The 11785-nt window shown below is 43.1% G+C and overlaps 1 protein-coding gene across 1 annotated transcript; it reads left to right on the top strand.

The window, feature by feature from the left end:
* The first annotated feature begins 3170 nt into the window (after positions 1-3170).
* crip1 (cysteine-rich protein 1) lies at positions 3171-11273 on the top strand. The gene is made up of 5 exons (XM_071365414.1): positions 3171-3486; positions 9031-9125; positions 9918-9975; positions 10748-10801; positions 11011-11273. Exons 1-4 carry the CDS (start codon positions 3447-3449, stop codon positions 10789-10791), a joined length of 237 nt encoding a protein of 78 aa, XP_071221515.1. The 5' UTR covers positions 3171-3446; the 3' UTR covers positions 10792-10801; positions 11011-11273.
* The last annotated feature ends 512 nt before the right edge of the window (positions 11274-11785 follow it).

Below are 11785 nucleotides of genomic sequence, written 5' to 3'. Positions count from 1 at the left end.
TGTGTGTGTGTGTGTGTGTGTGTGTGTGTGTGTGTGTGTGTGTGTGTGTGTGTGTGTGTGTGTTGTTGCAGTGCACACAGGTCCCAATGCCAGGGATTGTGTTAACGATCTATTGGAAGGTGACTCTCGTCTCTCCCTCTCTCCATTATAAAAATGTGTTTATTATTATTATACGTTTAAAACATGATGGACATATTCCACTCAAAACAACCTGTCCTCATATTCCCTCACATGACTTTTTACAGTTTAATTTTCTATCATCCCTGCTAGCGCAGTAGCTACAGCATGAGGTGGACATGGGAGTGGATTGTATGGAAAGATCAGCACCTGTACACTCAGGAAAGAAAGTGAACTTTGAAACTGGGTGTCGCCTAGTGAGCAGGATAGGCTTCAGTGAGCATAAGCATGCAAAGTACAGTATGGCCCATCATGTATGTTGCAAACATGTTGTTACAGTTTTTTTATTTGAATCGCTTTGGTGTTATTTTCACAAGTATGTGGTAGATTTTCACAACGCTTAGTACAAAACTCTAAACTGGTCACACTTGTAACGCAGCCAGTCTTTCATTCAAAACCTGTCATTGTGCGTTCATTTGGATCGTAAACATCTCTCACCACACAACCATTGATTCAAAATATACATTTATTGTGAAATGTATTGAGAACATTGGTTTAATCACCAAAACACAACATAATGATATATTTTCAATTTTGTTGTTTTAACTACCAGTTAATCCAATATCAAACAATGCAAGATACGTGTTTCAAATCGCCCTTTAGACGTGTTGAAAGTAATATGCTACAGTATTGCCAGCAGCACACAACCCTGCATTCCACTGCTGGTTTGCTTCTGAAGTTAAGCAGGGTTGGTCCTGGATGGGAGACCAGATCCTGCTGGAAGTGGTGTTGGAGGGCCAGTAGGAAGCACCCTTTTCTCTGGCCTAAAACAATATCCTAATGCCCCAGGGCAGTGATTGGGGACATTGCCCTGTGTAGGGTGCTGTCTTTTGGATTGGATGTCTTGACTCTTTGTGGTCACTAAAGATCCCATGGCACTTATCGTAAGAGTAGGGGTGTTAACCCTGGTGTCCTGGCTAAGTTCCCAATCTGTCCCTCATACCATCACGATCACCTAATCATCCCCCGTTTACAATTGGCTCATTCGTCCCCCTCCTCTCCCCTGTAACTATTCCCCAGGTTCTTGCTGTAAATGAGAATGTGTTCTCAGTCAACTTACCTGTTAAAATAAATACAGTAGATTACACAGTTTTCACATTAGGCTTACACCATAGACTTACACCACCGTCCCAAAGTTTGGGGTCACTTACAAATGTCCTTTTTTGTCCATTAAAATAACATCAAATTGATTAGAAATACAGTGTAGACATTGTTAATGTTGTAAATGACTATTGTAGCTGGAAACTGAAGAGCTCGTACAACGCTGTGTATTACTCCCTTCACAGAACAGAGCAAACTGGCTCTAACCAGAATGTAAAGAGGAGTGGGAGTCTCCGGTGCACAACTGAGCATGAGGACAAGTACATTTAGTGTCTAGTTTGAGAAACAGACACCTCACAAGTCCTCAACTGGCAGCTTCATTAAATAGTACCTGCAAAACACAAGTCTCAACGTCAACAGTGAAGAGGTAACTCCGGGATGCTGTCCTTCTAGGCAGAGTGTTTGTCACAACCCGGGTCGTGGGAAGTGACAAAGAGCTCTTATAGGACTAGGGCACAAATAATAATATAATAATCAATAATTTTGCTCTTTATTTAGCCATCTTACATATAAAACCTTATTTGTTCATCAAAAGTTATGAATACCTCACCACAGGTTAATGAGAAGGGTGTGCTCGAAAGGATGAGCATAACTCTGCATAACTCTTTTACAACATATGTTTAATAAATGTATTGTATAGTGTGTGTGTGTGTGGCAGACTTACAATGATGGCAAAAAACAACATTTGAGAGTGCACTGACCGTGGTGCTAGAGGGGGTACAGCTGGTGGTTGAATGTTTGAAGTGGTACAGGACTATACAAAGTTTGGGAACCACTAATCTAGATGAAACAGTGACAAGGTTTGGTGAAAAAGTTACCGTGTGATTTTGTGTGTTGTATGTAGTCAATTTAAAATGTGCTTAAAGTTTTGAAAAAAAGCCTATTTGATTATCTGTTTTCAGTTTTGTTGTAAGAGTTGTGAAATTTTACCACATTCTAGTGAAAACAGTACCAATGTGATAAAAAACTTTAATAACTGAGATTTATTGAAATTCAATTCAATTATTTAGAATATGTAGCTCAAACAGTACATTTTCCAGTGTTAAATCAACACTTAAAGAGTTAATTTCAACACTACCTCAGAAAACATATGGTCCCACTCTACAGAGTGTAAAAAGTACTCTGATTATAATGTTACATTTTTTGTGTTAATGTAACAATGCGTAATGTAAAACATTAACACTGCATTATACCTGCCATTGTTCCTCAAATGTAACACTACGGTGTAATTAATACTCACAGTGTTATTTCTATTCAACACTAGTGCTAATCTAGAGTTAACTCCTATTAGTGTTATGCAAAAACACTGTTACAGTAAGTGATTTTGGGTGTGGTCTAAAGCCGAATTTACATATTTTCCATGGTGCCTTTTCTTTTTGAGTGAATTGTAGAGTTACCACCCATGACTGTATTTTATCTTTGTGTAGCATAACAGTAATCAATCAATCAATGTACAAGCAAAAAAACAAAAACAGATAGTAAGTACAATCCCCCCCCCCAAATCAACCTGCATAGCATGCTGGGAAATATGGTAATGCTGGGTGTGGTTTTGATGGGACTTTTTTACTCTCCCAAGTGTAAAACAATAACTCTGGTTACTAACACCAACACTGGGGTTCTTTTACACCACTGTGTGTTCATTTCACTTTAACAGAGTGAATATAACTCCTGAATCAACACTATAAATATTACACTGAAAAATCTGCACTTGCCAATTTGCTGTGTATGCACATAAAGGGGAGAATATAACTCTAACTAGCCAAAAGAAATAGTGCACAAAAAAAGTTGCTACAATGATTTCCTGACTTGACCTTAGAGGCACACTCAACTCCAAATCACATGAAGAAATGTTATTTCCCCTGGCATAATATTCGTATTTTACATCTCTCTCTATCTCTTTCTCTCTCTCTCTCTCACACACGCACGCACGCACAGACACAGACACACACAGACACACGCACACACGCGCTGTCAAAGCCTCACCCTCCATTCCTTTCCACCAAACGCATTTCCTTCACCGTATAAATAGGAAGGCGCGCACATCTGCACTTCACAACGAGGCGTGGTTTAGAACGGACAGGTGGGCTTCTGCTGTAATACTGCCGTGAACATTATTTCAACTAGGATACTTATTTCACTCCCGGAGACCAACACTTTACCCTGCAAACATGCCCAAGTGCCCAAAATGCACGAAGGAAGTTTACTTCGGTAAGACATCTTTATTGTGTCGATACAGATTATTATTCATTTGTTTTGCAATTAGTGTACTCAACATACGCGCTTGCGTGTCACATTTCCCATATGAGGATAGGATATAGTTTTTCGTTTACTGTCTTGTCTGCAGCTTTCAAAGAGCTATTGAGAGATTGTGAGCGCGATGATGAACGCATCACTTGAGCAATTTCCTGTTATGAATTATGCTTGCAGCCAACGCAAAAAAAAACATTGTGACTGCAAAATATTTTTGCGACAAACTTTTAATAACTAGTTAATAGCAATTCTAGTAAATGTAGTTGACTAGGCCTAATTGGTTGACGACTGGAATGTTTTTTGCCCAATCCTACTAAAATCCAATACAGGTAGTATTTTATGGGAGTCCCTTTCCCTCAGAATAAAAGTAAACTCTAGAGATTTCCTATGGTGATAACATTTTGCTATCATAGGAGTGGCACTGCAGGTCCTGCCAAGTCAGTGGATCAGCAGACAGCACTTACTGCATTAGGGAGAGAGGGAGAGAAGGGATAAGACAGGGATAAAAATCTACAACGGGCATTAGGACCCCCTTAATACATCTCTCAGACCTTAAATGGAATGTGAGATCATTTAGCTATATATCAGGTTTGAAATTCGTACAAGGTCAGGTTGACAGTAACTATCTGTTTGCATTGGAGATTTGATGGAGTTCTAGCCTGCTTGATTTATCTCTCTCAACAACTGCGATAGTAAGGGAGTTTAATGACGAGTACTGTGTGGGGGATGATGACCTCTCATATCCATGTGGGAAGGGTACTGGGTTTATCATTGCCAAGGCTGAAGGAGACAAAGTAATTCCATCAAATAACTATCACTGGTTCCATCTTTTGAACCTGTATTTTGCTTTTGTACTTCTTAAAGTTGGAGGAGGAGTAAAGAAATGTCCTGGCTTTCATCCGGTGAGTCCCAATAGCCTTGGTTGGCCTCTGTCTGAGGTCCATGGAGGCAGCAGGGCTGATTGGTTCATCTGGGGGGAAAGAAGGAAGGAAGAGGACATGACCATTTGATGTATGTCTTGATCCATTTAGCACATTTCCTTCGTCTCCAGTAGTTGAACTCTTAGACTTAGTCATCTCTGGAGACACACAAAGCCATGAGACACAGTGCAAAGCCACATAGCCTCTCTCGCGCTCTCTCTCTGTCTCTCTTTTTCTCTCTCTCTCTCTCTGTCTCTCTGTCTTCTCGTATCTTCTCTATTTCTCTCTTCTCTATTCTCTCTCTCTCTCTCTCTCTCTCTCTCTCTGTTTCTCTGTCTCTCTGTCTTCTCGTATCTTCTCTCTATTTCTCTCTTCTCTATTCTCTCTTCTCTCTCTTTCTCTCTCTCTACAGTAAGGTTGGCCTGTCAGTCAGATGAATTGACGCTGCTGGCTGGGGAGCCACACTTTTTCCTTTTTTCCTGCAGATTAACTTTCCCCCTCGGCCAAAACAAGCGAACCGATTTGTTTCATTCGTTTGTTCATGTATTGCTGAAAAAGCCCCAGTAAAAAAACAGCTCGGCGTCTCTCTCCAGCCACGAATTAAAATGTCTCAGGGCAAAAGGGCATTGAAGCTAAGGTATGTTTTCTTAAATCTCGACTGAGTGCTATCAGTTTCCTCTTTCATAAATACACCTTTGAAATAGTTGTTTCAGAAAGTTCTCATGTCAGTTGTATAGCTGTGCTCAAGGTAGAAGCTACCGTCTACGGTCTTGCTTGGAAATGCTTGTGCAGCGACTCTCCATCATCAAGGCGGAACCATTCACGATCTGTTCCACTGTAGCCCTGTTTTACTACCTGACCAAACCTATTTCCTATTCACTGTCTCTCTCTACCCACCCGATCTCAACTCTCCAGAGCCACCACCTCTCCTCCACCCCATCCCTCTCTCCCAGCGGTAGCTGAGCTCTCAGATGGAAGCAATCATGCTACTGCTGCCACAGTCAGGGACTGATGGAGGGGAAGTACATCTGCTTCCAGAGAAAGGAGGAAGGCGGAGGGAGGGAGGGAGGGAGGGAGAGCGGAAAACAATAAAACTTATCCACCATCCCTGGAACGAGAGACACACAGAGAGAGAGAGAGAGAGATGGAGAGAGAGAGTGAAGCATGAAACACATGAGAATATCATTGCCAATAGACTGCCTATAGGTACTTATCACAGTGGGAGGCCATTCCTTCTCTTGCTAGAAAAAATGCGGTGTCTGCTGCGTGCCGACCCGGTAGCGACCAACCCACCGATTCTACTTTAAGCCAATTAGAGAGCACGAACCCCCACGTGGGTCAGCCAACATAATTTATTTTTTTAAATAGGGCATTTTCTCCATACATCCAGTCACACTTCATATGCAATGTGGGCTATGGGATGGGAGCTAGCTAAGTGCACAGACGCAATGCACACAACACTAAATACTTCCTCCAAGCTAGCTTGCTACTGTAGCTTGTATTGACATTATAATTACATTAGCTTGTTTCCATGAAACAGCTGCCTGTGTTAGCTGCCAAGTTAGTGCAGTGTCCTTAGCTAGCTAGCTATGTTGTGCTAGCAAAAAAATATGCAAACGTTAGCTAGTTAGCAAAACATGTGGCTATGGGCTGGCACTGGCAGTATGGCATTATGTGAATTAATTTGTTTCGTCATCATCTTGCTAGGTTGTTATCAAGATGTGGCCATCTGGCTAGTATCAAGAAGGGCTTTCTACAAAATAGCAACATTAGCGCAGATAGCTTAGAAACTAGACCATAAGCAATATACACAGATATGCATTGCCAAGGCAACGCTACTGCCACCTTCTGGTTTGGAGTATTTTAACAAGGCTGAGTGGCCGACGACTTCCAAGGTCTTTGCTGTGTGAACACAAACGAAATTGACTGCCAACACTCTGTTCAGAAGTTCTAAGTACTGTCGTCGGGCAAACGTTTGACAATCCTACCGCTGTGTCTGAGCTTTAAGAGCTAAGGAGGGGCACCGGCCGTCACAGTGTGCAGCGAATTACCCAGGAACCAAAATTGATGTCATCCTAACGGCATGTTTCCTCATCACATGGGCCAGTTATATTACAATCTGAGCCAATCCAGTGCCAGTGTTCAATTTAGGGTGGAACAGTGCTTCTGAAAGGACTGCATTGTCTCAGTCAGGACATAGAATAACAAATGATTAGATGCGCATGGGAAATGTACCATTTGTTTGCCTCATCAGCAGCTCTGAAGCGTTTCTCCACCGTCTGTATAAATGGTAGCCTGCTGTAGGTGTAGGTTTACTGTAGGTGCACCCTGTGTTCATTTCAACCATAGGACGTGTGAAAGTAATAATGAAAAACGAGAGGCGATGTACCAGGAAGAGGGAAAACAGAAGTGCTTCACTTCCTGACACGTGTCCCAGCCGGGTGTCATATTAGTTCATCTTTTAGAGGATGATAAGCAGGGCTGCGGGAACTTTTCCATCTGTCATTCTTTGGAAGGTTGGATGTGGTGAATGAAGGGTTGAATGCTTCCTCATCTGGGTGTTTTTCTCTCTCTGTGTGTGTGTGTGTGTGTGTGTGTGTGTGTGTGTGTGTGTGTGTGTGTGTGTGTGTGTGTGTGTGTGTGTGTGTGTGTGTGTGTGTGTGTGTGTGTGTGTGTGTGTGTGTGTGTGTGTGTGTGTGTGTGTGTGTGTGTGTGTGTGTGTGTGTGTGTGTGTGTGTGTTGGATGGAGTCCATTCATATTATTGCGCCACAGTGATGAGCAAATTGATGCAGACAGCAGATCAACTCATCTGTCTCTCTCCCACACACACACCCCAGTCAGTCCCACCCTATGACAGTTACACCAGCATGCACTTTATTCACACACCCACAGACAGACAGACAACAGCTCTCTGATGCCAAAGGAATGACCTGACTAGTCATAGCCAGTGGTCAGAACAGAATTGCAGGAATGTTGCTCGTTTCATCAGGATAGACCTTATTCATGTGTCGGCCACTGTGTGAATAAGGTCTGTTAAACCCACCCGCTTTCTTTATGTTACCCTCTGACACTGTAACTCAAGCTAAGACACAGCAGCACCATTATAGTCTGGCCCAGGGTAGTGAAGAGGGACGTCCCTTCTCAGTTTCCTGATCCCCATGTCTTGTTATTGGAAGTAAAGTACAGTAATTAGTGTTGGCCCAGAGCGTTCCACCCATCCTCTACAGAGCCAGCTGGAATGCTGTAAGACTCCCTGTCTGACTGCACTGGCTGACTGACTGACTCTACTGACTGACTGACTGATTGACCGCACTGAGACACTGACTGACTGAGACTCTAGTTGACTGGGTTAGGTTAGGTTAGTTAGGTTAGGTTAGGTTTGTCTTCCTGGTTTCAGTGTTGTGTAATCAGGTCTTATTATTTACCGTTTTTTCCTCCATAATTGAAGAAAATGGAGACAGCAGTTGGATCCATACGCACACTAAATCCCTGACCTGGCAAATAATACCCAATGATACGTAGGCCTACTGTGCATAAACTCAGAAATACACTGTAGTCAAATGCGATTCTACAAATATGTAGAGACCTCAAGCAAGAGCTCCCGTGATGGATCTGCCGTTTATTACTTAAAGATTTGCTTTAAATCTTTTCTTGAGTAAGACTTTAGCAGGACCCTCAGGTCCATTCGTATCCACAGATGGTACTAATAAAGTTATTCTCCGGTGTGTTTTCTTTTTCTCTAGTTTATTTATGACAAAACTTCATGAGAGCGGTTTTGTACGTTGTGCACCTCCTGTCCTTAATGCTTGGGAGTTGGCCTCTTGTTTGGCATGGAGCGTGTGTGTGTGTGTGTGTACGCTCGTGCACGTATGTGTGTGCATACGTGCGTTTGGTGTGTGTGTGTGTTCAGTATCATGAACTGAGCAGCATTTGGCTCCCATCAGACACAGTAAATTCTTATTTGGCTCTCTCTCCCGTTGCATCATGGGATAGGTCTCAGCAGACACAGCCCTCCAAGCTTGAACACCTCTTCTCATAAAACTCCTGAAACACATGACTATGGCCTCCCTCCCTCTTTAACGACCATCGCCAGCCATGATGGCTGTTTTTTGCAAATTGTTCCTCACAGTTCAGCCCGGATATAAAGACTCTCTTTATCAGGTTTTTATGATGCCAAAAGGAGGGGAAAGAGGGAAGGGAAGGGAGTGCAAATTCCACAGGGAGTCTCCTCTCTCTCTCGCTCTCTCTCTGAGGCTCAGCCAACCACCACACCCTCCTAATGTTCTTGTGAGTAACGCGTTATCTGTGTGTGTGTGGGTAGGGAAATCAACACTGTGCTGGTCCTAGGCTGGACCTGTAGCGTTCGACCATGGAGCTCACAGTTCTTCTGGGGTACCATGTACTGTAATGCAGCCCCAGTATGGCCCTGCAAGTCACATACAGTATCCATACCTACTGCAGACCACAATGCCCCTCTCTGTGTGGAACGGTGGCACTCTGTGCGATGTGGGAGGATGCGTGTCATTGTGAGTGGACCGTGTCCATTAGCTAAACGTGTCTGTTTGTCTCTTTGTCTCACAGCGGAGAGAGTGACATCACTGGGGAAGGACTGGCACAGGCCCTGTCTGAAGTGTGAGAAGTGCAGCAAGACGCTGTCGGCCGGATCACACGCAGAGGTCAGACGACACACACACACACACACACACACACACACACACACACACACACACACACACACACACACACACACACACACACACACACACACACACACACACACACACACACACACACACACAAGCTCGTGCACACACCTCACACATACCTCACACGCCACTCACACTGAATTATTAGCTGACAAATATTTAAATGAAAATAATGATATTGGAATAAAAAATATGTATGTTTGTTCGCTTTATCACAGATCATATTTCTCATAGAGTACCATTAAAGAGATTCCCCGGTACTTTTATATATTTTTTGCCAGTAGTTCTGAAAGTAGTGCTCACGAGCCAAAAGTGGTCTCTGAAAAATGGGTACTATGTCACATATGTGGCAATATCTGCACCACGTCATTGCCCTCTCGCTTGTTCTACTGTGTGTGTATCTTGCTAACTGTCACTCAAATTGCGAGGGGCTGAAGCTCATTGGCTAGAACTCAAATTGCTAGGGGTCTGGCCCACATGGGGGAAAATGGAGGAAAAACAGTCGCTTTCAAACTAGGAATTTGATTATGCATGTATGAACTACACATTGACACATTCATCCTAAAACAGGAGGTTTGAAAAGTATTAGTAGTCATTCCGGAGCATGTCTTTAAGCCCACATTCTGGTCCATAAATCTTTCATAAGAAATTCTTGACCTATCACACAGATTGTGTAGAAAGTCTGGATACAATCAAATGCTGGTATTTTTAATCAGCCCGGTACTAATACGGCTTGTACCCTCTATCTGTCTCTCGCTGTAGCACGACGGCAAGCCCTATTGTAACAATCCCTGCTACTCTGCACTATTCGGGCCTAAAGGTGAGTTCTTCTTCATTACTATTGTAACGGCCCTTGGTGCAAGGTGCCTTAACCATCTATCTCAGTAAGGATATCCCAATTGAGAGATTCTATTACCATAACCCATATTACCTAGGGTGTTTCTATGTTTTGGGCTCAAATGACATGTAACAAGATAACAGTTGATAGGTTGAGCTCAGTGACATTGGAGCCACGCGCACGTACGTAGCCTGATAAGGCGATTACATATCCTGTATGGAAAGTCCAAGCTCATTGTCCTCCTTACATGAACCTGTGACCGAATGAGCTCATTGTAACCTTTACAATACCCACCCCGGTGAGGTTCAGGCTTCCACAAATAACATTGTGGTCATCATGCTAACATCTTATCAATGTATCTCATTGCATATGGGTAACCTACCAGCTATCTGCTCAAACACGCTCTTTCACTTTAAAAAGTAGGATAGCTTCCCGATGCATAATGGCCACCCTCAGTTCTTTCAGCTGTGCATCGACTGAGATATCCTGAATGAGATAAAATAGTTGGAATTGTCAGTCGGAATAGGAACAGCGGTAGCCAATGCCAAGGTCATATCGCCTGGTCTTGTTGGTTCCACCTGGTGGCTCTAGAAGGGCTGCTGTGGAATGGGGTCAGAGACCACTGGAGTTTCCATTGTTGTGGTTCCGCTGCTCCCATTTCCTCCTGAAACTTAATCCCAAAATGTTTGGCCGACATACAGTATACAGTCTCCTGAGCCAATACTGTCTCTCTCTCTCTCTCTCCCCCCAACAGGTTTTGGACGTGGAGGAGCTGAAAGCCACACATTCACAAAGTAGAGCCACTCAGGTACAGGCCAGTGTACTCATTCCAAAGATAGACCAACCACAGTGATATCACTCCCATTCAAATAGACCTTAATATGGAAACGAAACAAATACGTGGAGACAATACATTCACCTTCACCGCCAACCTTAGCCTTACAAATGCTACAAACATTAGAGAGTGTTGTTTTATTTAACAAAATACAAACATAACATTTTCTCCTTTCTTTACAGGTTCACCCACCACACCAAGAAGAAGGCAACTCTGCATTCTACAACGTCCTCCATACCATACTAAACCAAAACAAACAACCAAAGAAGTTCCTTTTCGGAACCACCATTTTGTGTTATTTTCTGTCTGTGTTGTCTAGAGGATTCGGCCTTAATACATCGCAGAGATGTTCTCTAGTCCCACTAGTGGATCGGAGGGTTATACAATAACCTCTCTGTTCCTTTACTTGTTTTTAAATTCTGATTAAACACTCTTTTTCAAAATGTTTTACCCTCCTATTCATTCATTTCTCGTGGTCTTGCACTTTACAAGGGTTGCGTTCCCCTGCTCCGACGTTGCAGGCATCAACCGATGGTTTGTGTGCCACATCATAGACTGTGTCATCGACTGACAGATTGCTATAACATATGATGTGGTCAGGTGATACGTAAAATACCTATCCAGGCATTGTATGATTTGGCAGGCATCAGCAACACCTGGGCAGAGGAACACGCCCAAGGTTTCAGTATACTTTAGTATATAACATTTCTCCTGTCTCAGTTGGGCGCTCACCCATTATTACACTTGATAGTTACATACAGAGCAATAACAATGTTTCCGTGACTACCTGCTATGAGCCAAGAAAACTTGGACATGTCCACTGTGTTCAAGTACGCAAGAGGACAAAACAGAACACATCACACAGCCAACCATAGATAATAGTCCCTTATATTGTCAGTGTCCACATGCCTTGGCAGTTGGCACTAAACACTAACTCAATCAGTAATCAAATTGGAC

Source organism: Salvelinus alpinus, chromosome 25, assembly GCF_045679555.1.
Source record: "Salvelinus alpinus chromosome 25, SLU_Salpinus.1, whole genome shotgun sequence".
NCBI lineage: Eukaryota > Metazoa > Chordata > Actinopteri > Salmoniformes > Salmonidae > Salvelinus > Salvelinus alpinus.
The sequence above is the reverse complement of the archived record's forward strand: the minus strand, read 5'-3'. Positions and strand labels throughout refer to the sequence as shown.

Coding starts and splice junctions, on each gene's coding strand:
- crip1 (XM_071365414.1), top strand. CDS start 3,447: ATGCCCAAGTGCCCAAAATGCACGAAGGAAGTTTACTTCG. Junction 3,487..9,030: donor CACGAAGGAAGTTTACTTCG/GTAAGACATCTT, acceptor TTTGTCTCACAG/CGGAGAGAGTGACATCACTG. Junction 9,976..10,747: donor TGCACTATTCGGGCCTAAAG/GTGAGTTCTTCT, acceptor TCCCCCCAACAG/GTTTTGGACGTGGAGGAGCT.